The sequence below is a fragment of the Borostomias antarcticus genome (assembly GCF_949987555.1).
Source record: "Borostomias antarcticus genome assembly, chromosome: 24".
Classification (NCBI taxonomy): Eukaryota; Metazoa; Chordata; class Actinopteri; order Stomiiformes; family Stomiidae; genus Borostomias; species Borostomias antarcticus.
This window is the reverse complement of record NC_140257.1, coordinates 16,898,518-16,924,156: the sequence shown is the minus strand read 5'-3', so window position 1 is coordinate 16,924,156 and position 25,639 is coordinate 16,898,518. Positions and strand designations below refer to the sequence as shown.

Sequence of the window (25,639 nt, the reverse complement as noted above, 5' to 3'; positions counted from 1 at the left end):
CCTTTGAGTAATGGATGTTTAATCAGTGAATTCGTGTGTGTTTCACTTCCTACACCGTGTGATGGGATGAAAATGCTAGAATTGCGTAACACAGTCGATATAGAACCAGAAAACATCCAAATAAAAATAAAAACATCCATGTTTATTCCCAGACATTCATGCAGCAGAGTTTTGAGAAAGGCACAAAAGTCTTGGCCCTCCAAACCCTCCTTGACATCAGAAATCCGGATGTTTTGGCTTCTGGAGGAGCCCTCCAGGGCTGTCTCTACTGCAGTGGCCTGTTCTGCCTCACAACGTCTTCCTTGGCTCCGGTACTTCTCTCCCCAAGTCTTTTAACAGTGTCATTCAGAGAGTCCATTCCATCTCACTCCTGGCACATCTTGTGCTAGATTCTCCAGTAGCCACGTTAGCAAACGCGGGATGTGTTTCAGTCAGTGTCGCCATCTTGACCGCTGGCTCGGGTTTATCTTGAGTAGTTTTATTTTGCACATTTTGAGATGGATTATGAGTAAAATAATGCCTTTTTGGGACATAGTCGATCACCTAACAGTTAGGCATAAGATAACCAAAGTTATACGATCATTATATTATTATTATTTGTTGTTTTAGCGAACTTGTAAAGCCCTTCTCCTCCTATGCGACCATCTCAGGTGAGTGTACCACGTGACTCTCCTCTAGAATCATTTCTGAGTAGAACACCCACTCACTCCCTCAAGACAACATAACCCACCCACCCAACTCCAGACTGGCCTTTCCCTTTAGGTTGGTTTGTTTCGGAAGTAGAAAATCCTTCTATTGTAGATTTGCAGTAGTGCCTTTGATTGAAGCAGTTGTTTATGTTCATTATACAGTACATGGAAATCAAACTGATCGGAGAAAATGTGCCCTGAGTCTTTTTAACACAACCAGGAAGGGCTCAAACATCCTCCCTTGTCAGCTGTGCAGTTAAGGATTAATGTGAAATTGTGGCCAAATGTTTTATAAACAGAGCCATGTGTCTGATATTTAAAATGTGCCTTGCGACTCCCCGTAGATGCGCGGCCCAGCAGGTGAGCCTGATTAGGAGGGGTTTTAACTGAGAGAAGTGCGGCCTTAGCATCTCCAATTAAAGGTTGTTTTTAATCGAGGCCATACTGGAAGAGTTGATGTAATTGGTTTGCTTCTGAAGTGTTCCATTAAAATACACTTACATTAACTGCCCAATTATGTGAAGGATGATTAATGTCAAGAAAGGCACCGCCGATGAAACGAAAAGAAGTGCATTTGAGGTTAAAGGTCACGGTCTGTAAACATGGCTGTAGGTTAGTCCGGTAATTAAATGAACATTACCTCTCTGTACAGCTATTGCAGTGTTGGGGTGGGCCTCTACCTCACACAGGACCCCGTACTGTAAGCAATACCCCTCTTCCGGAGCCAACACTCATTTAAGGAACCCCCCTTTTGTTGGTTACTGGCTCTGTACCCCTCTGCCTCGTAAGCTTTCGTGTAAGAGATGTTGTACCACTCAAATCAAAACAAGGAGTTTGTTTCCACAGGCATCAATACAAAGCAGAGAGCGCTGGCTGTAAACGCAGTGTTTTCCAGAAATGCTCTGCCTTGTTATGAAGTCCTCCAATCCACTGGGTTTCCCTGTCACAAACAATGTGGACCATTTAAATGCAATTTTCATTAGCTAGTCAAAATACAGATAATGGTCACCCACACAGCCCTTGATGAAATGTAAACTCATTTTATTCAAGTAAACATTATCTAGAAATAAACGGATGAAGCAACGGATCTGTCTTAAACGCTCTCGGAGAAGGAAGGTTCCATTCTTCTTTTAGAACGTCTCACACCTCCCTGACGGGCGGAGTTGGACTCCGGCGGAGAACATTCTTCTTGCTTTTTTCAGGCAACATCGCGTGATGCCGAAGCCCAAACATAAACTCAGAGAGCGGTCTCTCCAGAGCCCAACACGTCTCTCCAGAGCCCAACACGTCTCTCCACGTCCCCATCTTGTCATCGCCGTAAGGCTACCCATCACCAAAGGCATGTGGTCGGATGTTGACTTAGAAATGGAAGATGTTGGCTCCATCGCAGGACCTCCAGTCAGAAGCGTTTCAGGCGCTGTGTATCCTCGGTGCTATGGCCCAGGAACTGACAAACTTATGACAAACTTTTATGACACAATCTAATAAGACAATCTTGCTTGCTTAAGTAGTGTTTTTGTTGGATTTCTCATTATGACATGACTGGTGATGACTGCATTTTTCACTCTCAGAGTTGGTTAAGGTTAGAATGAGGGTCATTCGGTCTGACATGGTGGACGCTGTGTTGGGCCGGTCCAGTTGTTGTGCTCTCTCCTCTGAGGGGGTGGGAGGAGGCTGCTGATTGGTCCCCTGTGTGCCTGTGGAAGCTCCAGAGACCGGAGATGTGAGAGAAGGAAGGGGGAGGGGCTCCGTTGTCTACCTTGGAAACGTGAGGCTGTTTTCCACCCCTATACATGCTGGGGATTTATCCTGACAACCGTTGCTATTTGGGAGCCCCGGAATGTTCTTTCTTGAAAAATTAAAGCATAACAAACCACAAGGTTTTTGTTTTAAGCAAATAAATATCCAGATTCCTTAGACCTCTGAGATGTGGCAAGATATTAGAAACACAGATACATTCTGAAAAATCATATAAATAACAGCAGGGATAGAACAGGGCAGACAAGGTTACTACATGGTTACTACAGGGTTACTACAGGGTAGACAGGGTTACTACAGGGTTACTACAGGGTTACTACATGGTTACTACATGGTTACTACAGGGTTACTACAGGGTTACTACATGGTTACTACATGGTTACTACATGGTTACTACAGGGTTACTACAGGGTTACTACATGGTTACTACATGGTTACTACATGGTTACTACAGGCAGACAGGGATACTACATGGTTACTACATGGTTACTACAGGCAGACAAGGTTACTACATGGTTACTACATGGTTACTACAGGCAGACAGGGTTACTACATGGTTACTACATGGTTACTACATGGTTACTACATGGTTACTACAGGCAGACAGGGTTACTACATGGTTACTACAGGCAGACAGGGTTACAACATGGTTACTACATGGTTACTACAGGGTAGACAGGGTTACTACATGGTTACTACATGGTTACTACAGGGCAGACAGGGTTACTACATGGTTACTACATGGTTACTACAGGGTAGACAGGGTTACTACATGGTTACTACAGGCAGACAGGGTTACTACATGGTTACTACATGGTTACTACAGGCAGACAGGGTTACAACATGGTTACTACATGGTTACTACAGGGCAGACAGGGTTACTACATGGTTACTACATGGTTACTACATGGTTACTACAGGGTAGACAGGGTTACTACATGGTTACTACAGGCAGACAGGGTAACTACATGGTTACTACATGGTTACTGCATGGTTACTACAGGCAGACAGGGTTACTACATGGTTACTACATGGTTACTACATGGTTACTACAGGCAGACAAGGTTACTACATGTTTACTACAGGCAGACAGGGTTACTACATGGTTACTACATGGTTACTACAGGGCAGACAGGGTTACTACATGGTTACTACATGGTTACTACATGGTTACTACATGGTTACTACAGGCAGACAAGGTTACTACATGTTTACTACAGGCAGACAGGGTTACTACATGGTTACTACAGGGTAGACAAGGTTACTACATGGTTACTACAGGCAGACAGGGTTACTACATGGTTACTACAGGCAGACAGGGTTACTACATGGTTACTACATGGTTACTACACGGTTACTACAGGCAGACAAGGTTACTACATGGTTACTACATGGTTACTACATGGTTACTACAGGCAGACAGGGTTACTACATGGTTACTACAGGGTTACTACATGGTTACTACATGGTTACTACATGGTTACTACAGGGTTACTACAGGGTTACTACAGGGTTACTACAGGGTTACTACATGGTTACTACATGGTTACTACATGGTTACTACATGGTTACTACAGGGCAGACAGGGTTACTACATGGCTACTACAGACGCATGGTTACTACATGGTTACTACATGGCTACTACAGACGCATGGTTACTACATGGTTACTACATGGTTACTACAGGGCAGACAGGGTTACTACATGGCTACTACAGACGCATGGTTACTACATGGTTACTACATGGCTACTACAGACACATGGTTACTACAGACAGGGGTATTCTTTCACAAAGACAGAATGTATTTTTTATTTCTGACACCATTAAAGTGCCATTATATTATTTCCTGTAGAGTTTCCAATGCAGATGATCAATTGTGGTTATTAAATCAAATGCATTGCTACATAGTCTCTCTCTCTCTCTCTCTCTCTCTCTCTCTCTCTCTCTCTGAATAGGACACATATTTGTGGATGTAGATAGAGAGCAAACAATACAGTATTCTGAACAATTTCCAATTCAACAGTTGGCACCTACAATAAATAAATGTACGTTTGAATGTGTCACCATTGCGATGGATTTGACGTTTTCTCTGTTGAATACATGATGAAATAAGCTGAGCAATGTGAGCTGCTCTATGACCTCACACTGCTGAGCTTAGCTTAGTTTATCTTAGCGTAGTTTATCTTATCTTAGCTTAGTTTAGTTTATCTTAGCTTAGTTTATCTTATCTTAGTTTAGCTTACCTTAGCTTAGCTTAGTTTATTTTCGCTTAATTTATTTTAGCTTAGCTTAGTTTAGTTTAGCTTAGTTTATCTTATCTTATCTTCGCTTAGCTTAGCTTAGTTTAGTTTAGTTTAGTTTAGTTTAGTTTAGTTTAGTTTAGTTTAGCTTAGCTTAGCTCATTAATGCCTATGATGACACACTGGGAGACTTCAGTACTGCGCTCCCTACCGCTGGGCTGGTACTGGTATTGGGACCGCTGGGCTGGTATTGGTATTGAGACCGCTGGGCTGGTACTGGGACCGCTGGGCTGGTACTGGTATTGAGACCGCTGGGCTGGTACTGGTACTGGGACCGCTGGGCTGGTACTGGTATTGAGACCGCTGTACTGGTACTGGGACCGCTGTGCTGGTACTGGTACTGGGACCGCTGGGCTGGTGGTGTTACTGGGTCTGCTTGCCCGGCACCGGGACAAGGACCGCTTCACGGGCGCCCATTGAGGAAAGGGAGACTTCCTTTGATTCTCAATCTCATCATTGCTATCTGGACGTGGGTGGACCCTCCACTGTGAGCGGAATGCAGCAATAACAGCTCGTTATTGACTTTGGGAAGAAAAAAAAAAAGCTAATTCAATTATTTGTTCTACCTCCTGCCCAGTTCCCTCTAGAAGGAAAAGGTGGTTTTAGTCTGTCAGATAATGATGTAGTGTGAAAACAACGGCGAGGCCACAGCATGATTCATGAGTCATCAGCTCCCTCCAACATTTCATTTGAATCTTTTAAGGTGAGAACACAAAACAACCAGATACATGCGTGGTCCAGACGGCATTCCATGTTTGAAGTATTAGGTATGTCTGACAGGCTGCACTTTTTTCCTTTCTTTGAGAAAAATGTGTTGAAATTAAAAGGAATTGAGAATGGCGGAAAGAGAATAGAGGGTAACTGGGGTCATACACTACAGTACCAGGGTTTGGACCCACTTTATCACAGAATGAAGACGTGTGTCCAAACCTCTGGCTGGTTCTGTATGAGTCATGTGACAGGTATAGGTTCATACCCTGATCAATACCACTTTGAATCACAAATAGTTTCAATTAAAAGCTTCAAATATTAGGTACAGTAAATAGCTGGTGTAGCTGCCTTATGTTTAATACGCCAATAATGATTAAGCTATGCATGCATAACCACTGGCTTCACCTCCACCCTGGGGTCGGTCAGTAGTTTCACTATGTGAGTCTTGTGTGTTGCTATGTGAGTGTTGTTGTGTGTTGCTGTGTGAGTGTTGCTGTGTTTTGCTATGTGAGTGTTGTGTGTCGCTACAGTATGAGTTTTGTTGTGTGTTGCTATGTGAGTGTTTTGTTTTGCTATGCAAATGTTGCTGGTTGCTATGTGAATGTTGTTGTGTGTTGCCGTGTGAGTGTTGTTGTGCGTTGCCATGTGAATGTTGCTGTGTTGCTATGTGAGTGTTGTTGTGTGTTGCAGGAAGGCGGGGCTGATCCTGTCCCAGCTGGTGGACCTGAGTGGCTGGTGTCGGGGTCTCCTCCAGGAGCCCAAGATCGGCCTGCGCCGGATGTCTCTGAAATACCTGTCCTGCCGCTACACAGACACCAAGGCCTTCGGGGTGGACTGGGTGGACCTGGGCCAGGACGTGAGGAAGGCCTGCGACGAGCAGCTGCTACCGGTCCTCTACAACGACTACGGGGAGCCCAAGGAGCTCTGAACAGCACTCAGAAAAGACGGTTTGTGGAGGGGGTCCTTCTGTCAGAAGGGCTGCCATGCCTGTGCTCTGTGTTTAATCTCTCCCCTACTTCCTGTTGAAGGACAGCGTCTCCAGGGACATACTGTTACTGTATACGGTGTGTTTGCACAATTAGACATTAACAAATAAAAAAGGCTATCAGGGTTGGACTGAAAGTTGGATTGACAAAACAAAACAGAACCAAACTATGTGATTAAATATATTTTGGGTTGAAAATGATTAACAATCCCTTCCCATCCCATGGCCCTGTAAATATTGCTCTACATGTTGAATGTATTCAAGTTTAAAACATGATTAAGCTGTTATACAGGTTTTACTAACGAGGCAGCCAAGAAGCAATTCATTGTAATTTCAGATATTTGGGAGATTATGTACTTTCAGACTAATGTTTATAGTATCTATAGTATGTTTATAGTATCCTATCTAAATGTTCAAAAGTAAATGTTGCCAAAAACATATTACAATATTTAATCCACAATCATATCATTATCTTATTCATCAAATAAGACTATCACTGAATCAATTTCTGTTTCCAAGATGAATGATAATAAACATTTTATACTGCGTTCCACTGGTAGCCCTGTATAATTCATATACTGTAGTAACTGTAAAACTCAGAAATATAGATAAGGTTTAACCAGTGTCACCGAGTGTTTAGACACAAACATTTGAACTATCACCTTGCAGTATGTTTATGGTTTATCCTTCTGCAGCCAATTTTCATATGAAATTGTATTCTTTATTCTTTGAACAATATATAAGCCAAACAACAGGTGTTTTCTCCATGATACAATACAGACCCCCCACTCATGTTTTAACCAACTCATTAAGTGTGCATCTGAAATTATTACTTGTAGATATGTGTATACTGTAGGCGGAGTACTTCATCGGTGCATCTAACTGCAACATAGTCCAGTGGTATGCTTTTGTAAATATTGTATTACACATAATTTTTTATTGTAACATTCATATTAATGAGCATTGGTGATCATTTCTGCCAGACAGCTGTTAGCCTGCTAGGTCTTTGAGCTTGAGATAGCCATGGGTTGGTCATGTTATGGGAAGAATACTGGAGATTGTATCTATATAAAAAGTGAGCTACCTTAATTTGCACCATTATACTGTAGTCATACATGTTTTATAACCTTTATGTTACTTTATTTAACAGTATGTTTTCTAGTTGTAACTAATTTCTTTCACAAACTAAACAAGAGCTTTGTTTAATAATTAAATGATAGAGACTAGATGTGCATGGTATACTGTCTGTGTCTGTGTGGCTGATATAATGTTCACTTTTTCACTTTGATCTTTACTATTTCAAATAATAATAAAGAATATATTATGAAACATGTCTGTTGATATTCTGGAACCTACTGTAGGAATTCACTAACACTCTAGTTCTTTGTTCACATACCTCAAAAGACAATACCTGTCGATGTATTTGTTATACAGTAACATGAATACAACAGAACTAATACATTTCCCTTATTATTATTATTATTATTATTATTATTATTATTAATATTATTGTGGGCCAAGCAGCGAAGCTGCATAGTTCGTACCTTTTCCTATTATTATTATTATTATTATTATTATTATACCATTGGAGTCTATGGCAGCCTATAGAACCATTATGGTAAAAAGTTGTGCATTTGGCACTCTAATTCATGACAGTCCCGAGTCTTGTCATCAAGTCAGATGTTGTCATCTCAAACGCTCTAGCGCCACCAATGTGTCAAAGCACTCAAATTTTGACACGTAAGTCTGATTTTTAAAAACAAGGTACCATTGGATTTCTTGGCTCAACACACCCTATGACAGGGGTGTCAAACTCATTTTGCTTCAGGGGCCACATACAGCCCAATCTGATCTCAAGTGGGCCGGGCCAGTAAAATAATAGCAAAATAACCTAGAAATAACGTCAACTCCAAATCTTTACCTTTGTTTTTCAATATTTCAATATTATGCCTTAATTTATCATTTAGCCTATATATGTGCATTATAACTCACAGATCACAGTGGATCTACAAAGGCACAAAACATTTATTCACAGATAGGCCTATGGAACTGAAAAAATAGCATTTCACTTTGATTAAAACAACTGTTTATTTTAATGTACAGTAGATACATTTTCACATCTGACCACCTGAACTGACTCACCACACTATGCAAAACTAAAGTGGGAGCTATGAAGAACGTTATCACCCTGCCTTGTAAATGTATTAAATTTGTACATTTCAAAAACCCATAAAAGTGATAGCAGTGCATGAGCAATAGAGTAACACCAGACCAAACTATTTTGTGCTGAAGCTGCTGACTGATATTATACTGCACAATGTTCATGGTCTTTAAATATGACATTACCACAGTAAATGTTATTTTTCACAGAACTGTATTCTTCAGAGTGCTCTCATCAATTGCAACCGAAAATGCAACAAATGACTTGACTTTGTGATTCATTGGGCTGTCCAAGTCTGCTGAGAGATCTGAAATCCCACATGATTTCTGCAGCCTTCAGCATGTTTTCACAACTCGCCCTCAGAAAATGGCTTGGATCCTAACGCTATCTCGTTAGCAATAAGGTAGCTAGCTTTCACCGCTGCATCACTGACCTCTCGGCTACGGGTAAAAACAGACTGCTGTTTCTTCAGACCCACTAACAATTCATTTATCTTCTCTATTCTCAGTTGTCTTCGCAAATGGTTGTATTTTTCACCATGAGTCTCATAGTGGCGTCGAATATTATATTCCTTGAGCACTGAAACTTGCTGATTACACACCAAGCACACAGGTTTCCCTTTCACTTCTGTGAATAAATAAGAATCAGTCCATTTTTCTTGGAAAACTCTGCACTCTGTGTCAACTTTTCTCTTTTTGACAAAGACATTTTGGTAATGAGGGTGAAACCGTGGGTAATTTTGACAACAAGAGCTTAATAATGACAAAGGCAGATTGCCAGATGGCGCATTCTGGGCGCGTTGCTGTCGCGTGCTGTTTATTTCCGGATCTCTCGTCATGTCAGTGCGACCTCTGCTGGACACATCTGGAATATCTGTTCCTTTTTTAAAATTTTGGACGTCGTCTCGTGGGCCGGTTTGAACCATCTGGCGGGCCGGTTTTGGCCCGCGGGCCGTATGTTTGACACCCCTGCCCTATGATGTCATTTTCCACCATATTGGATTTTGTGAAAAAAAACCTTTTAATTTCCACCCAAAAAAAACATAAGGGGTATGTATGACTTTTTTTTCAAATTAATTTTTATCAACAATCCTCATGCACTTTAACAGGTATGTAGTACAAACAGTTCTGATTATAGATCTGCCACCCAGGGGTGTCTAGTCCATTCCTAGGCTGAGCAGTGAGGGATTTAATACATCCCAAAACAATAATTTCTACCCCAAAAAACTATAAGGGGTATCTATGACTTTTTTTTCACATTTATTTTTATCTACAATTCTCATGCACTTTCACAGGTATGTAGTACAAACAGTTCTGATTATAGATCTGCCACCGAGGGGTGTCTAGTCCATTACTAGGCCGAGCAGTGAACAATTTAATTATGTCCAACTGAAAAAAAACATAAGGGGTATGTATGGCTCTTTTTTTTTCAGACCAAATTTATTTTTATCTACAATCTTCATGCACTTTCACAGGTATGTAGTACAAGCAGTTCTGATTATACATCTGCCACCCAGGGGTGTCTAGTCCATTACTAGGCCAAGCAGTGACAAATTTAATTATTTCCACCTGAAAAAAAACATTAGGGGTATGTATGACTTTTTTTTCAAATTTATTTTTATCTACAATGCTCATGCACTTTCACAGGTATGTAGTACATACAGTTCTGATTATAGATCTGCCACCCAGGGGTGTCTAGTCCATTACTAGGCCGAGCAGTGAACAATTTAATTATGTCCACCTGAAAAAAAACAAGGGGTATGTATGGCGTTTTTTTTTCAGACCAAATTTATTTTTATCTACAATCTTCATGAATATTCACAGGTATGTAGTACAAGCAATTCTGATCAGAGATATGCCACCCAGGTGTCTCTAGTCCATTACTAGGCCGAGCAGTGACAAATTTAATTATTTCCACCTGAAAAAAAACATAAGGGGTATGTATGGCGTTTTTTTTTTCAGACCAAATTTATTTTTATCTACAATCCTCATGCACTTTCACAGGTATGTAGTACATGCAGTTCTGATTATAGATCTGCCACCCAGGGGTGTCTAGTCCATTACTAGGCCGAGCAGTGAACAATTGAATTATGTCCACCTGAAAAAAAACATAAGGGGTATGTATGGTGTTTTTTTCAAATTTATTTTTATCTACAATCCTCATGCACTTTCACAGGTATGTAGTACAAACAGTTCTGATTATAGATCTGCCACCCAGGGGTGTCTAGTCCATTACTAGGCCGAGCAGTGAACAATTTAATTATGTCCACCTGAAAAAAAACTTAAGGGGTATGTATGGTGTTTTTTTCAAATTTATTTTTATCTACAATCCTCATGCACTTTCACAGGTATGTAGTACAAACTGTTCTGATTATAGATCTGCCACCCAGGGGTGTCTAGTCCATTACTAGGCCGAGCAGTGAACAATTTAATTATGTCCACCTGAAAAAAAACATAAGGGGTATGTATGGCTTTTTTTTTTTAGACCAAATTTATTTTTATCTACAATTTTCATGAACATTCACAGGTATATAGGACAATCAATTCTGATCATAGATCTGCCACCCAGGGGTGTCTAGTCCATTACTAGGCCGAGCGGTGAACAATTGAATTATGTCCACCTGAAAAAAAACATAAGGGGTATGTATGGTGTTTTTTTCAAATTTATTTTTATCTTCAATCCTCATGCACTTTCACAGGTATGTAGTACAAGCAGTTCTGATTATAGATCTGCCACCCAGGGGTGTCTAGTCCATTACTAGGCCGAGCAGTGAACAATTTAATTATGTCCACCTGAAAAAAAACATAAGGGGTATGTATGGCTTTTTTTTTTTAGACCAAATTTATGTTTATCTACAATCCTCATGCACTTTCACAGGTATGTAGTACATACAGTTCTGATTATAGATCTGCCACCCAGGGGTGTCTAGTCCATTACTAGGCCGAGCAGTGAACAATTTAATTATGTCCACCTGAAAAAAAACATAAGGGGTATGTATGGTGTTTTTTTCAAATTTATTTTTATCTACAATCCTCATGCACTTTCACAGGTATGTAGTACAAACAGTTCTGATTATAGATCTGCCACCCAGGGGTGTCTAGTCCATTACTAGGCCGAGCAGTGAACAATTTAATTATGTCCACCTGAAAAAAAACGTAAGGGGTATGTATGGTGTTTTTTTCAAATTTATTTTTATCTACAATCCTCATGCACTTTCACAGGTATGTAGTACAAACAGTTCTGATTATAGATCTGCCACCCAGGGGTGTCTAGTCCATTACTAGGCCGAGCGGTGAACAATTGAATTATGTCCACCTGAAAAAAAACATAAGGGGTATGTATGGTGTTTTTTTCAAATTTATTTTTATCTACAATCCTCATGCACTTTCACAGGTATGTAGTACAAGCAGTTCTGATTATAGATCTGCCACCCAGGGGTGTCTAGTCCATTACTAGGCCGAGCGGTGAACAATTTAATTATGTCCACCTGAAAAAAAACATAAGGGGTATGTATGGTGTTTTTTTCAAATTTATTTTTATCTACAATCCTCATGCACTTTCACAGGTATGTAGTACAAACAGTTCTGATTATAGATCTGCCACCCAGGGGTGTCTAGTCCATTACTAGGCCGAGCAGTGAACAATTTAATTATGTCCACCTGAAAAAAAACATAAGGGGTATGTATGGTGTTTTTTTCAAATTTATTTTTATCTACAATCCTCATGCACTTTCACAGGTATGTAGTACAAGCAATTGTGATCATAGATCTGCCAACCAGGGGTCTCTAGTCCATTACTAGGCCGAGCAGTGAACAATTTAATTATGTCCCCCTGAAAAAAAACGTAAAGGGTATGTATGGCGTTTTTTTTTCAGACCAAATTTATTTTTATCTACAATCTTCATGAACATTCACAGGTATGTAGTACAAGCAATTCTGATCAGAGATCTGCCACCCAGGGGTGTCTAGTCCATTACTAGGCCGAGCAGTGAACAATTGAATTATGTCCACCTGAAAGAAAACATAAGGGTATGGCATTTTTTTTTCAGACCAAATTTATTTTTTATCTACAATCCTCATGCACTTTCAAAGGTATGTAGAACATACAGTTCTGATTATATAACTGCCACCCAGGGGTGTCTAGTCCATTACTAGGCCGAGCAGTGAACAATTTAATTATGTCCACCTGAAAAAAAACATAAGGGGTATGTATGGTGTTTTTTTCAAATTTATTTTTATCTACAATCCTCATGCACTTTCACAGGTATGTAGTACAAACAGTTCTGATTATAGATCTGCCACACAGGGGTGTCTAGTCCATTACTAGGCCGAGCAGTGAACAATTTAATTATTTCCACCTGAAAAAAAACGTAAGGGGTATGTATGGCGTTTTTTTTTCAGACCAAATTTATTTTTATCTACAATCTTCATGAACATTCACAGGTATGTAGTACAAGCAATTCTGATCAGAGATCTGCCACCCAGGGGTGTCTAGTCCATTACTAGGCCGAGCAGTGAACAATTGAATTATGTCCACCTGAAAGAAAACATAAGGGTATGGCATTTTTTTTTCAGACCAAATTTATTTTTTATCTACAATCCTCATGCACTTTCAAAGGTATGTAGAACATACAGTTCTGATTATAGAACTGCCACCCAGGGGTGTCTAGTCCATTACTAGGCCGAGCAGTGAACAATTTAATTGGGGCCACCTGAAAAAAAACATAAGGGGTATGTATGGTGTTTTTTTCAAATTTATTTTTATCTACAATCCTCATGCACTTTCACAGGTATGTAGTACATACAGTTCTGATTATAGATCTGCCACCCAGGGGTGTCTAGTCCATTACTAGGCCGAGCAGTGAACAATTTAATTATGTCCACCTGAAAAAAAACATAAGGGGTATGTATGGCGTTTTTTTTTCAGACCAAATTTATTTTCATCTACAATCTTCATGCACTTTCACAGGTATGTAGTACAAGCAATTGTGATCATAGATCTGCCAACCAGGGGTCTCTAGTCCATTACTAGGCCGAGCAGTGAACAATTTAATTATGTCCACCTGAAAAAAAACATAAGGGGTATGTATGGCGTTTTTTTTTCAGACCAAATTTATTTTCATCTACAATCTTCATGCACTTTCACAGGTATGTAGTACATACAGTTCTGATTATAGAACTGCCACCCAGGGGTGTCTAGTCCATTACTAGGCCGAGCAGTGAACAATTTAATTATGTCCACCTGAAAAAAAACATAAGGGGTATGTATGGCGTTTTTTTTTCAGACCAAATTTATTTTTATCTACAATCCTCATGCACTTTCACAGGTATGTAGTACAAGCAAATGTGATCATAGATCTGCCAACCAGGGGTCTCTAGTCCATTACTAGGCCGAGCAGTGAACAATTTAATTATGTCCACCTGAAAAAAAACGTAAGGGGTATGTATGGCGTTTTTTTTTCAGACCAAATTTATTTTTATCTACAATCCTCATGCACTTTCACAGGTATGTAGTACAAGCAATTGTGATCATAGATCTGCCAACCAGGGGTCTCTAGTCCATTACTAGGCCGAGCAGTGAACAATTTAATTATGTCCACCTGAAAAAAAACGTAAGGGGTATGTATGGCGTTTTTTTTTTCAGACCAAATTTATTTTCATCTACAATCTTCATGCACTTTCACAGGTATGTAGTACAAACAGTTCTGATTATAGATCTGCCACCCAGGGGTGTCTAGTCCATTACTAGGCCGAGCAGTGAACAATTTAATTATGTCCCCCTGGAAAAAAACGTAAGGGGTATGTATGGCGTTTTTTTTTCAGACCAAATTTATTTTTATCTACAATCTTCATGAACATTCACAGGTATGTAGTACAAGCAATTCTGATCATAGATCTGCCAACCAGGGGTCTCTAGTCCATTACTAGGCCGAGCAGTGAACAATTTAATTATGTCCACCTGAAAAAAAACGTAAGGGGTATGTATGGCGTTTTTTTTTCAGACCAAATTTATTTTCATCTACAATCTTCATGCACTTTCACAGGTATGTAGTACATACAGTTCTGATTATAGATCTGCCACCCAGGGGTGTCTAGTCCATTACTAGGCCGAGCAGTGAACAATTTAATTATGTCCACCTGAAAAAAAACATAAGGGGTATGTATGGCGTTTTTTTTTCAGACCAAATTTATTTTTATCTACAATCCTCATGCACTTTCACAGGTATGTAGTACATACAGTTCTGATTATAGATCTGCCACCCAGGGGTGTCTAGTCCATTACTAGGCCGAGCAGTGAACAATTTAATTATGTCCACCTGAAAAAAAACATAAGGGGTATGTATGGCGTTTTTTTTTCAGACCAAATTTATTTTTATCTACAATCCTCATGCACTTTCACAGGTATGTAGTACAAGCAATTGTGATCATAGATCTGCCAACCAGGGGTCTCTAGTCCATTACTAGGCCGAGCAGTGAACAATTTAATTATGTCCACCTGAAAAAAAACGTAAAGGGTATGTATGGCGTTTTTTTTTCAGACCAAATTTATTTTCATCTACAATCTTCATGCACTTTCACAGGTATGTAGTACAAACAGTTCTGATTATAGATCTGCCACCCAGGGGTGTCTAGTCCATTACTGGGCCGAGCAGTGAACAATTTAATTATTTCCACCTGAAAAAAAACGTAAGGGGTATGTATGGCGTTTTTTTTTCAGACCAAATTTATTTTCATCTACAATCTTCATGCACTTTCACAGGTATGTAGTACATACAGTTCTGATTATAGATCTGCCACCCAGGGGTGTCTAGTCCATTACTAGGCCGAGCAGTGAACAATTTAATTATGTCCACCTGAAAAAAAACATAAGGGGTATGTATGGCGTTTTTTTTTCAGACCAAATTTATTTTTATCTACAATCCTCATGCACTTTCACAGGTATGTAGTACAAGCAATTGTGATCATAGATCTGCCAACCAGGGGTCTCTAGTCCATTACTAGGCCGAGCAGTGAACAATTTAATTATGTCCACCTGAAAAAAAACGTAAGGGGTATGTATGGCGTTTTTTTTTCAGACCAAATTTATTTTCATCTACAATCTTCATGCACTTTCACAGGTATGTAGTACAAACAGTTCTGATTATAGATCTGCCACCCAGGGGTGTCTAGTCCATTACTAGGCCGAGCAGTGAACAATTTAATTATTTCCACCTGAAAAAAAACGTAAGGGGTATGTATGGCGTTTTTTTTTCAGACCAAATTTATTTTCATCTACAATCTTCATGCACTTTCACAGGTATGTAGTACATACAGTTCTGATTATAGATCTGCCACCCAGGGGTGTCTAGTCCATTACTAGGCCGAGCAGTGAACAATTTAATTATGTCCACCTGAAAAAAAACATAAGGGGTATGTATGGCGTTTTTTTTTCAGACCAAATTTATTTTTATCTACAATCCTCATGCACTTTCACAGGTATGTAGTACAAGCAATTGTGATCATAGATCTGCCAACCAGGGGTCTCTAGTCCATTACTAGGCCGAGCAGTGAACAATTTAATTATGTCCACCTGAAAAAAAACGTAAGGGGTATGTATGGCGTTTTTTTTTCAGACCAAATTTATTTTCATCTACAATCTTCATGCACTTTCACAGGTATGTAGTACAAACAGTTCTGATTATAGATCTGCCACCCAGGGGTGTCTAGTCCATTACTAGGCCGAGCAGTGAACAATTTAATTATGTCCACCTGAAAAAAAACTTAAGGGGTATGTATGGCGTTTTTTTTTCAGACCAAATTTATTTTCATCTACAATCTTCATGCACTTTCACAGGTATGTAGTACATACAGTTCTGATTATAGATCTGCCACCCAGGGGTGTCTAGTCCATTACTAGGCCGAGCAGTGAACAATTTAATTATGTCCACCTGAAAAAAAACATAAGGGGTATGTATGGCGTTTTTTTTTCAGACCAAATTTATTTTTATCTACAATCCTCATGCACTTTCACAGGTATGTAGTACAAGCAATTGTGATCATAGATCTGCCAACCAGGGGTCTCTAGTCCATTACTAGGCCGAGCAGTGAACAATTTAATTATGTCCACCTGAAAAAAAACGTAAGGGGTATGTATGGCGTTTTTTTTTCAGACCAAATTTATTTTCATCTACAATCTTCATGCACTTTCACAGGTATGTAGTACAAACAGTTCTGATTATAGATCTGCCACCCAGGGGTGTCTAGTCCATTACTGGGCCGAGCAGTGAACAATTTAATTATTTCCACCTGAAAAAAAACGTAAGGGGTATGTATGGCGTTTTTTTTTCAGACCAAATTTATTTTCATCTACAATCTTCATGCACTTTCACAGGTATGTAGTACATACAGTTCTGATTATAGATCTGCCACCCAGGGGTGTCTAGTCCATTACTAGGCCGAGCAGTGAACAATTTAATTATTTCCACCTGAAAAAAAACGTAAGGGGTATGTATGGCGTTTTTTTTTCAGACCAAATTTATTTTCATCTACAATCTTCATGCACTTTCACAGGTATGTAGTACATACAGTTCTGATTATAGATCTGCCACCCAGGGGTGTCTAGTCCATTACTAGGCCGAGCAGTGAACAATTTAATTATGTCCACCTGAAAAAAAACATAAGGGGTATGTATGGCGTTTTTTTTTCAGACCAAATTTATTTTCATCTACAATCTTCATGCACTTTCACAGGTATGTAGTACAAACAGTTCTGATTATAGATCTGCCACCCAGGGGTGTCTAGTCCATTACTAGGCCGAGCAGTGAACAATTTAATTATGTCCACCTGAAAAAAAACATAAGGGGTATGTATGGCGTTTTTTTTTCAGACCAAATTTATTTTCATCTACAATCTTCATGCACTTTCACAGGTATGTAGTACAAACAGTTCTGATTATAGATCTGCCACCCAGGGGTCTCTAGTCCATTACTAGGCCGAGCAGTGAACAATTTAATTATGTCCACCTGAAAAAAAACGTAAGGGGTATGTATGGCGTTTTTTTTTCAGACCAAATTTATTTTCATCTACAATCTTCATGCACTTTCACAGGTATGTAGTACAAACAGTTCTGATTATAGATCTGCCACCCAGGGGTGTCTAGTCCATTACTAGGCCGAGCAGTGAACAATTTAATTATGTCCACCTGAAAAAAAACATAAGGGGTATGTATGGCGTTTTTTTTTCAGACCAAATTTATTTTCATCTACAATCTTCATGCACTTTCACAGGTATGTAGTACAAACAGTTCTGATTATAGATCTGCCACCCAGGGGTGTCTAGTCCATTACTAGGCCGAGCAGTGAACAATTTAATTATGTCCACCTGAAAAAAAACATAAGGGGTATGTATGGCTTTTTTTTTTCAGACCAAATTTATTTTTATCTACAATCCTCATGCACTTTCACAGGTATGTAGTACAAGCAATTGTGATCATAGATCTGCCAACCAGGGGTCTCTAGTCCATTACTAGGCCGAGCAGTGAACAATTTAATTATTTCCACCTGAAAAAAAACGTAAGGGGTATGTATGGCGTTTTTTTTTCAGACCAAATTTATTTTCATCTACAATCTTCATGCACTTTCACAGGTATGTAGTACATACAGTTCTGATTATAGATCTGCCACCCAGGGGTGTCTAGTCCATTACTAGGCCGAGCAGTGAACAATTTAATTATGTCCACCTGAAAAAAAACATAAGGGGTATGTATGGCGTTTTTTTTTCAGACCAAATTTATTTTCATCTACAATCTTCATGCACTTTCACAGGTATGTAGTACAAACAGTTCTGATTATAGATCTGCCACCCAGGGGTGTCTAGTCCATTACTAGGCCAAGCAGTGAACAATTTAATTATGTCCACCTGAAAAAAAACATAAGGGGTATGTATGGCGTTTTTTTTTCAGACCAAATTTATTTTTATCTACAATCCTCATGCACTTTCACAGGTATGTAGTACAAGCAATTGTGATCATAGATCTGCCAACCAGGGGTCTCTAGTCCATTACTAGGCCGAGCAGTGAACAATTTAATTATGTCCACCTGAAAAAAAACGTAAGGGGTATGTATGGCGTTTTTTTTTCAGACCAAATTTATTTTTATCTACAATCTTCATGCACTTTCACAGGTATGTAGTACATACAGTTCTGATTATAGATCTGCCACCCAGGGGTGTCTAGTCCATTACTAGGCCGAGCAGTGAACAATTTAATTATGTCCACCTGAAAAAAAACATAAGGGGTATGTATGGCGTTTTTTTTTCAGACCAAATTTATTTTTATCTACAATCCTCATGCACTTTCACAGGTATGTAGTACAAGCAATTGTGATCATAGATCTGCCAACCAGGGGTCTCTAGTCCATTACTAGGCCGAGCAGTGAACAATTTAATTATGTCCACCTGAAAAAAAACGTAAGGGGTATGTATGGCGTTTTTTTTTCAGACCAAATTTATTTTCATCTACAATCTTCATGCACTTTCACAGGTATGTAGTACATACAGTTCTGATTATAGATCTGCCACCCAGGGGTGTCTAGTCCATTACTAGGCCGAGCAGTGAACAATTTAATTATGTCCACCTGAAAAAAAACATAAGGGGTATGTATGGCGTTTTTTTTTCAGACCAAATTTATTTTTATCTACAATCCTCATGCACTTTCACAGGTATGTAGTACAAGCAATTGTGATCATAGATCTGCCAACCAGGGGTCTCTAGTCCATTACTAGGCCGAGCAGTGAACAATTTAATTATGTCCACCTGAAAAAAAACGTAAGGGGTATGTATGGCGTTTTTTTTTCAGACCAAATTTATTTTCATCTACAATCTTCATGCACTTTCACAGGTATGTAGTACAAACAGTTCTGATTATAGATCTGCCACCCAGGGGTGTCTAGTCCATTACTAGGCCGAGCAGTGAACAATTTAATTATGTCCACCTGAAAAAAAACATAAGGGGTATGTATGGCGTTTTTTTTTCAGACCAAATTTATTTTTATCTACAATCCTCATGCACTTTCACAGGTATGTAGTACAAGCAATTGTGATCATAGATCTGCCAACCAGGGGTCTCTAGTCCATTACTAGGCCGAGCAGTGAACAATTTAATTATGTCCACCTGAAAAAAAACGTAAGGGGTATGTATGGCGTTTTTTTTTCAGACCAAATTTATTTTCATCTACAATCTTCATGCACTTTCACAGGTATGTAGTACAAACAGTTCTGATTATAGATCTGCCACCCAGGGGTGTCTAGTCCATTACTAGGCCGAGCAGTGAACAATTTCATTATTTCCACCTGAAAAAAAACGTAAGGGGTATGTATGGCGTTTTTTTTTCAGACCAAATTTATTTTCATCTACAATCTTCATGCACTTTCACAGGTATGTAGTACATACAGTTCTGATTATAGATCTGCCACCCAGGGGTGTCTAGTCCATTACTAGGCCGAGCAGTGAACAATTTAATTGTGTCCACCTGAAAAAAAACATAAGGGGTATGTATGGCGTTTTTTTTTCAGACCAAATTTATTTTTATCTACAATCCTCATGCACTTTCACAGGTATGTAGTACAAGCAATTGTGATCATAGATCTGCCAACCAGGGGTCTCTAGTCCATTACTAGGCCGAGCAGTGAACAATTTAATTATGTCCACCTGAAAAAAAACGTAAGGGGTATGTATGGCGTTTTTTTTTCAGACCAAATTTATTTTCATCTACAATCTTCATGCACTTTCACAGGTATGTAGTACAAACAGTTCTGATTATAGATCTGCCACCCAGGGGTGTCTAGTCCATTACTAGGCCGAGCAGTGAACAATTTAATTATGTCCACCTGAAAAAAAACATAAGGGGTATGTATGGCGTTTTTTTTTCAGACCAAATTTATTTTTATCTACAATCCTCATGCACTTTCACAGGTATGTAGTACAAGCAATTGTGATCATAGATCTGCCAACCAGGGGTCTCTAGTCCATTACTAGGCCGAGCAGTGAACAATTTAATTATGTCCACCTGAAAAAAAACGTAAGGGGTATGTATGGCGTTTTTCTTTCAGACCAAATTTATTTTCATCTACAATCTTCATGCACTTTCACAGGTATGTAGTACAAACAGTTCTGATTATAGATCTGCCACCCAGGGGTGTCTAGTCCATTACTAGGCCGAGCAGTGAACAATTTAATTATGTCCACCTGAAAAAAAACGTAAGGGGTATGTATGGCGTTTTTTTTTCAGACCAAATTTATTTTCATCTACAATCTTCATGGACTTTCACAGGTATGTAGTACATACAGTTCTGATTATAGATCTGCCACCCAGGGGTGTCTAGTCCATTACTAGGCCGAGCAGTGAACAATTTAATTATGTCCACCTGAAAAAAAACATAAGGGGTATGTATGGCGTTTTTTTTTCAGACCAAATTTATTTTTATCTACAATCCTCATGCACTTTCACAGGTATGTAGTACAAGCAATTGTGATCATAGATCTGCCAACCAGGGGTCTCTAGTCCATTACTAGGCCGAGCAGTGAACAATTTAATTATGTCCACCTGAAAAAAAACGTAAGGGGTATGTATGGCGTTTTTTTTTCAGACCAAATTTATTTTCATCTACAATCTTCATGCACTTTCACAGGTATGTAGTACAAACAGTTCTGATTATAGATCTGCCACCCAGGGGTGTCTAGTCTATTACTAGGCCGAGCAGTGAACAATTTAATTATGTCCACCTGAAAAAAAACGTAAGGGGTATGTATGGCGTTTTTTTTTCAGACCAAATTTATTTTCATCTACAATCTTCATGCACTTTCACAGGTATGTAGTACATACAGTTCTGATTATAGATCTGCCACCCAGGGGTGTCTAGTCCATTACTAGGCCGAGCAGTGAACAATTTAATTATGTCCACCTGAAAAAAAACATAAGGGGTATGTATGGCGTTTTTTTTTCAGACCAAATTTATTTTTATCTACAATCCTCATGCACTTTCACAGGTATGTAGTACAAGCAATTGTGATCATAGATCTGCCAACCAGGGGTCTCTAGTCCATTACTAGGCCGAGCAGTGAACAATTTAATTATGTCCACCTGAAAAAAAACGTAAGGGGTATGTATGGCGTTTTTCTTTCAGACCAAATTTATTTTCATCTACAATCTTCATGCACTTTCACAGGTATGTAGTACAAACAGTTCTGATTATAGATCTGCCACCCAGGGGTGTCTAGTCCATTACTAGGCCGAGCAGTGAACAATTTAATTATGTCCACCTGAAAAAAAACGTAAGGGGTATGTATGGCGTTTTTTTTTCAGACCAAATTTATTTTCATCTACAATCTTCATGGACTTTCACAGGTATGTAGTACATACAGTTCTGATTATAGATCTGCCACCCAGGGGTGTCTAGTCCATTACTAGGCCGAGCAGTGAACAATTTAATTATGTCCACCTGAAAAAAAACATAAGGGGTATGTATGGCGTTTTTTTTTCAGACCAAATTTATTTTTATCTACAATCCTCATGCACTTTCACAGGTATGTAGTACAAGCAATTGTGATCATAGATCTGCCAACCAGGGGTCTCTAGTCCATTACTAGGCCGAGCAGTGAACAATTTAATTATGTCCACCTGAAAAAAAACGTAAGGGGTATGTATGGCGTTTTTTTTTCAGACCAAATTTATTTTCATCTACAATCTTCATGCACTTTCACAGGTATGTAGTACAAACAGTTCTGATTATAGATCTGCCACCCAGGGGTGTCTAGTCTATTACTAGGACGAGCAGTGAACAATTTAATTATGTCCACCTGAAAAAAAACGTAAGGGGTATGTATGGCGTTTTTTTTTCAGACCAAATTTATTTTCATCTACAATCTTCATGCACTTTCACAGGTATGTAGTACATACAGTTCTGATTATAGATCTGCCACCCAGGGGTGTCTAGTCCATTACTAGGCCGAGCAGTGAACAATTTAATTATGTCCACCTGAAAAAAAACATAAGGGGTATGTATGGCGTTTTTTTTTCAGACCAAATTTATTTTTATCTACAATCCTCATGCACTTTCACAGGTATGTAGTACAAGCAATTGTGATCATAGATCTGCCAACCAGGGGTCTCTAGTCCATTACTAGGCCGAGCAGTGAACAATGTAATTATGTCCACCTGAAAAAAAACGTAAGGGGTATGTATGGCGTTTTTTTTTCAGACCAAATTTATTTTCATCTACAATCTTCATGCACTTTCACAGGTATGTAGTACATACAGTTCTGATTATAGATCTGCCACCCAGGGGTGTCTAGTCCATTACTAGGCCGAGCAGTGAACAATTTAATTATGTCCACCTGAAAAAAAACATAAGGGGTATGTATGGCGTTTTTTTTTCAGACCAAATTTATTTTTATCTACAATCCTCATGCACTTTCACAGGTATGTAGTACAAGCAATTGTGATCATAGATCTGCCAACCAGGGGTCTCTAGTCCATTACTAGGCCGAGCAGTGAACAATTTAATTATGTCCACCTGAAAAAAAACGTAAGGGGTATGTATGGCGTTTTTTTTTCAGACCAAATTTATTTTCATCTACAATCTTCATGCACTTTCACAGGTATGTAGTACATACAGTTCTGATTATAGATCTGCCACCCAGGGGTCTCTAGTCCATTACTAGGCCGAGCAGTGAACAATTTAATTATGTCCACCTGAAAAAAAACGTAAGGGGTATGTATGGCGTTTTTTTTTCAGACCAAATTTATTTTCATCTACAATCTTCATGCACTTTCACAGGTATGTAGTATATACAGTTCTGATTATAGATCTGCCACCCAGGGGTGTCTAGTCCATTACTAGGCCGAGCAGTGAACAATTTAATTATGTCCACCTGAAAAAAAACATAAGGGGTATGTATGGCGTTTTTTTTTCAGACCAAATTTATTTTTATCTACAATCCTCATGCACTTTCACAGGTATGTAGTACAAGCAATTGTGATCATAGATCTGCCAACCAGGGGTCTCTAGTCCATTACTAGGCCGAGCAGTGAACAATTTAATTATGTCCACCTGAAAAAAAACGTAAGGGGTATGTATGGCGTTTTTTTTTCAGACCAAATTTATTTTCATCTACAATCTTCATGCACTTTCACAGGTATGTAGTACAAACAGTTCTGATTATAGATCTGCCACCCAGGGGTGTCTAGTCCATTACTAGGCCGAGCAGTGAACAATTTAATTATGTCCACCTGAAAAAAAACGTAAGGGGTATGTATGGCGTTTTTTTTTCAGACCAAATTTATTTTCATCTACAATCTTCATGGACTTTCACAGGTATGTAGTACATACAGTTCTGATTATAGATCTGCCACCCAGGGGTGTCTAGTCCATTACTAGGCCGAGCAGTGAACAATTTAATTATGTCCACCTGAAAAAAAACATAAGGGGTATGTATGGCGTTTTTTTTTCAGACCAAATTTATTTTTATCTACAATCCTCATGCACTTTCACAGGTATGTAGTACAAGCAATTGTGATCATAGATCTGCCAACCAGGGGTCTCTAGTCCATTACTAGGCCGAGCAGTGAACAATTTAATTATGTCCACCTGAAAAAAAACGTAAGGGGTATGTATGGCGTTTTTTTTTCAGACCAAATTTATTTTCATCTACAATCTTCATGCACTTTCACAGGTATGTAGTACAAACAGTTCTGATTATAGATCTGCCACCCAGGGGTGTCTAGTCCATTACTAGGCCAAGCAGTGAACAATTTAATTATTTCCACCTGAAAAAAAACGTAAGGGGTATGTATGGCGTTTTTTTTTCAGACCAAATTTATTTTCATCTACAATCTTCATGCACTTTCACAGGTATGTAGTACATACAGTTCTGATTATAGATCTGCCACCCAGGGGTGTCTAGTCCATTACTAGGCCGAGCAGTGAACAATTTAATTATGTCCACCTGAAAAAAAACATAAGGGGTATGTATGGCGTTTTTTTTTCAGACCAAATTTATTTTTATCTACAATCCTCATGCACTTTCACAGGTATGTAGTACAAGCAATTGTGATCATAGATCTGCCAACCAGGGGTCTCTAGTCCATTACTAGGCCGAGCAGTGAACAATTTAATTATGTCCACCTGAAAAAAAACGTAAGGGGTATGTATGGCGTTTTTTTTTCAGACCAAATTTATTTTTATCTACAATCCTCATGCACTTTCACAGGTATGTAGTACAAGCAATTGTGATCATAGATCTGCCAACCAGGGGTCTCTAGTCCATTACTAGGCCGAGCAGTGAACAATTTAATTATGTCCACCTGAAAAAAAACGTAAGGGGTATGGCGTTTTTTTTTCAGACCAAATTTATTTTCATCTACAATCTTCATGCACTTTCACAGGTATGTAGTACAAACAGTTCTGATTATAGATCTGCCACCCAGGGGTCTCTAGTCCATTACTAGGCCGAGCAGTGAACAATTTCATTATTTCCACCTGAAAAAAAACGTAAGGGGTATGTATGGCGTTTTTTTTTCAGACCAAATTTATTTTCATCTACAATCTTCATGCACTTTCACAGGTATGTAGTACATACAGTTCTGATTATAGATCTGCCACCCAGGGGTGTCTAGTCCATTACTAGGCCGAGCAGTGAACAATTTAATTGTGTCCACCTGAAAAAAAACATAAGGGGTATGTATGGCGTTTTTTTTTCAGACCAAATTTATTTTTATCTACAATCCTCATGCACTTTCACAGGTATGTAGTACAAGCAATTGTGATCATAGATCTGCCAACCAGGGGTCTCTAGTCCATTACTAGGCCGAGCAGTGAACAATTTAATTATGTCCACCTGAAAAAAAACGTAAGGGGTATGTATGGCGTTTTTTTTTCAGACCAAATTTATTTTCATCTACAATCTTCATGCACTTTCACAGGTATGTAGTACAAACAGTTCTGATTATAGATCTGCCACCCAGGGGTGTCTAGTCCATTACTAGGCCGAGCAGTGAA

General features: G+C 39.0%; 1 protein-coding gene across 1 annotated transcript in view; it reads left to right on the top strand.

The window, feature by feature from the left end:
* The window catches only part of astn1 (astrotactin 1), a gene marked incomplete at both ends in the record, with an annotated part of 224,595 nt that extends 218,208 nt beyond the window's left edge, over nt 1-6,387 (top strand). Inside the window, one exon of the mRNA XM_084458037.1 lies at nt 6,150-6,387. Coding sequence (XP_084314163.1) covers nt 6,150-6,387 — 238 coding nt within the window. The remainder of the gene's footprint in view (nt 1-6,149) is intronic.
* Nucleotides 6,388-25,639: the final 19,252 nt, after the last annotated feature.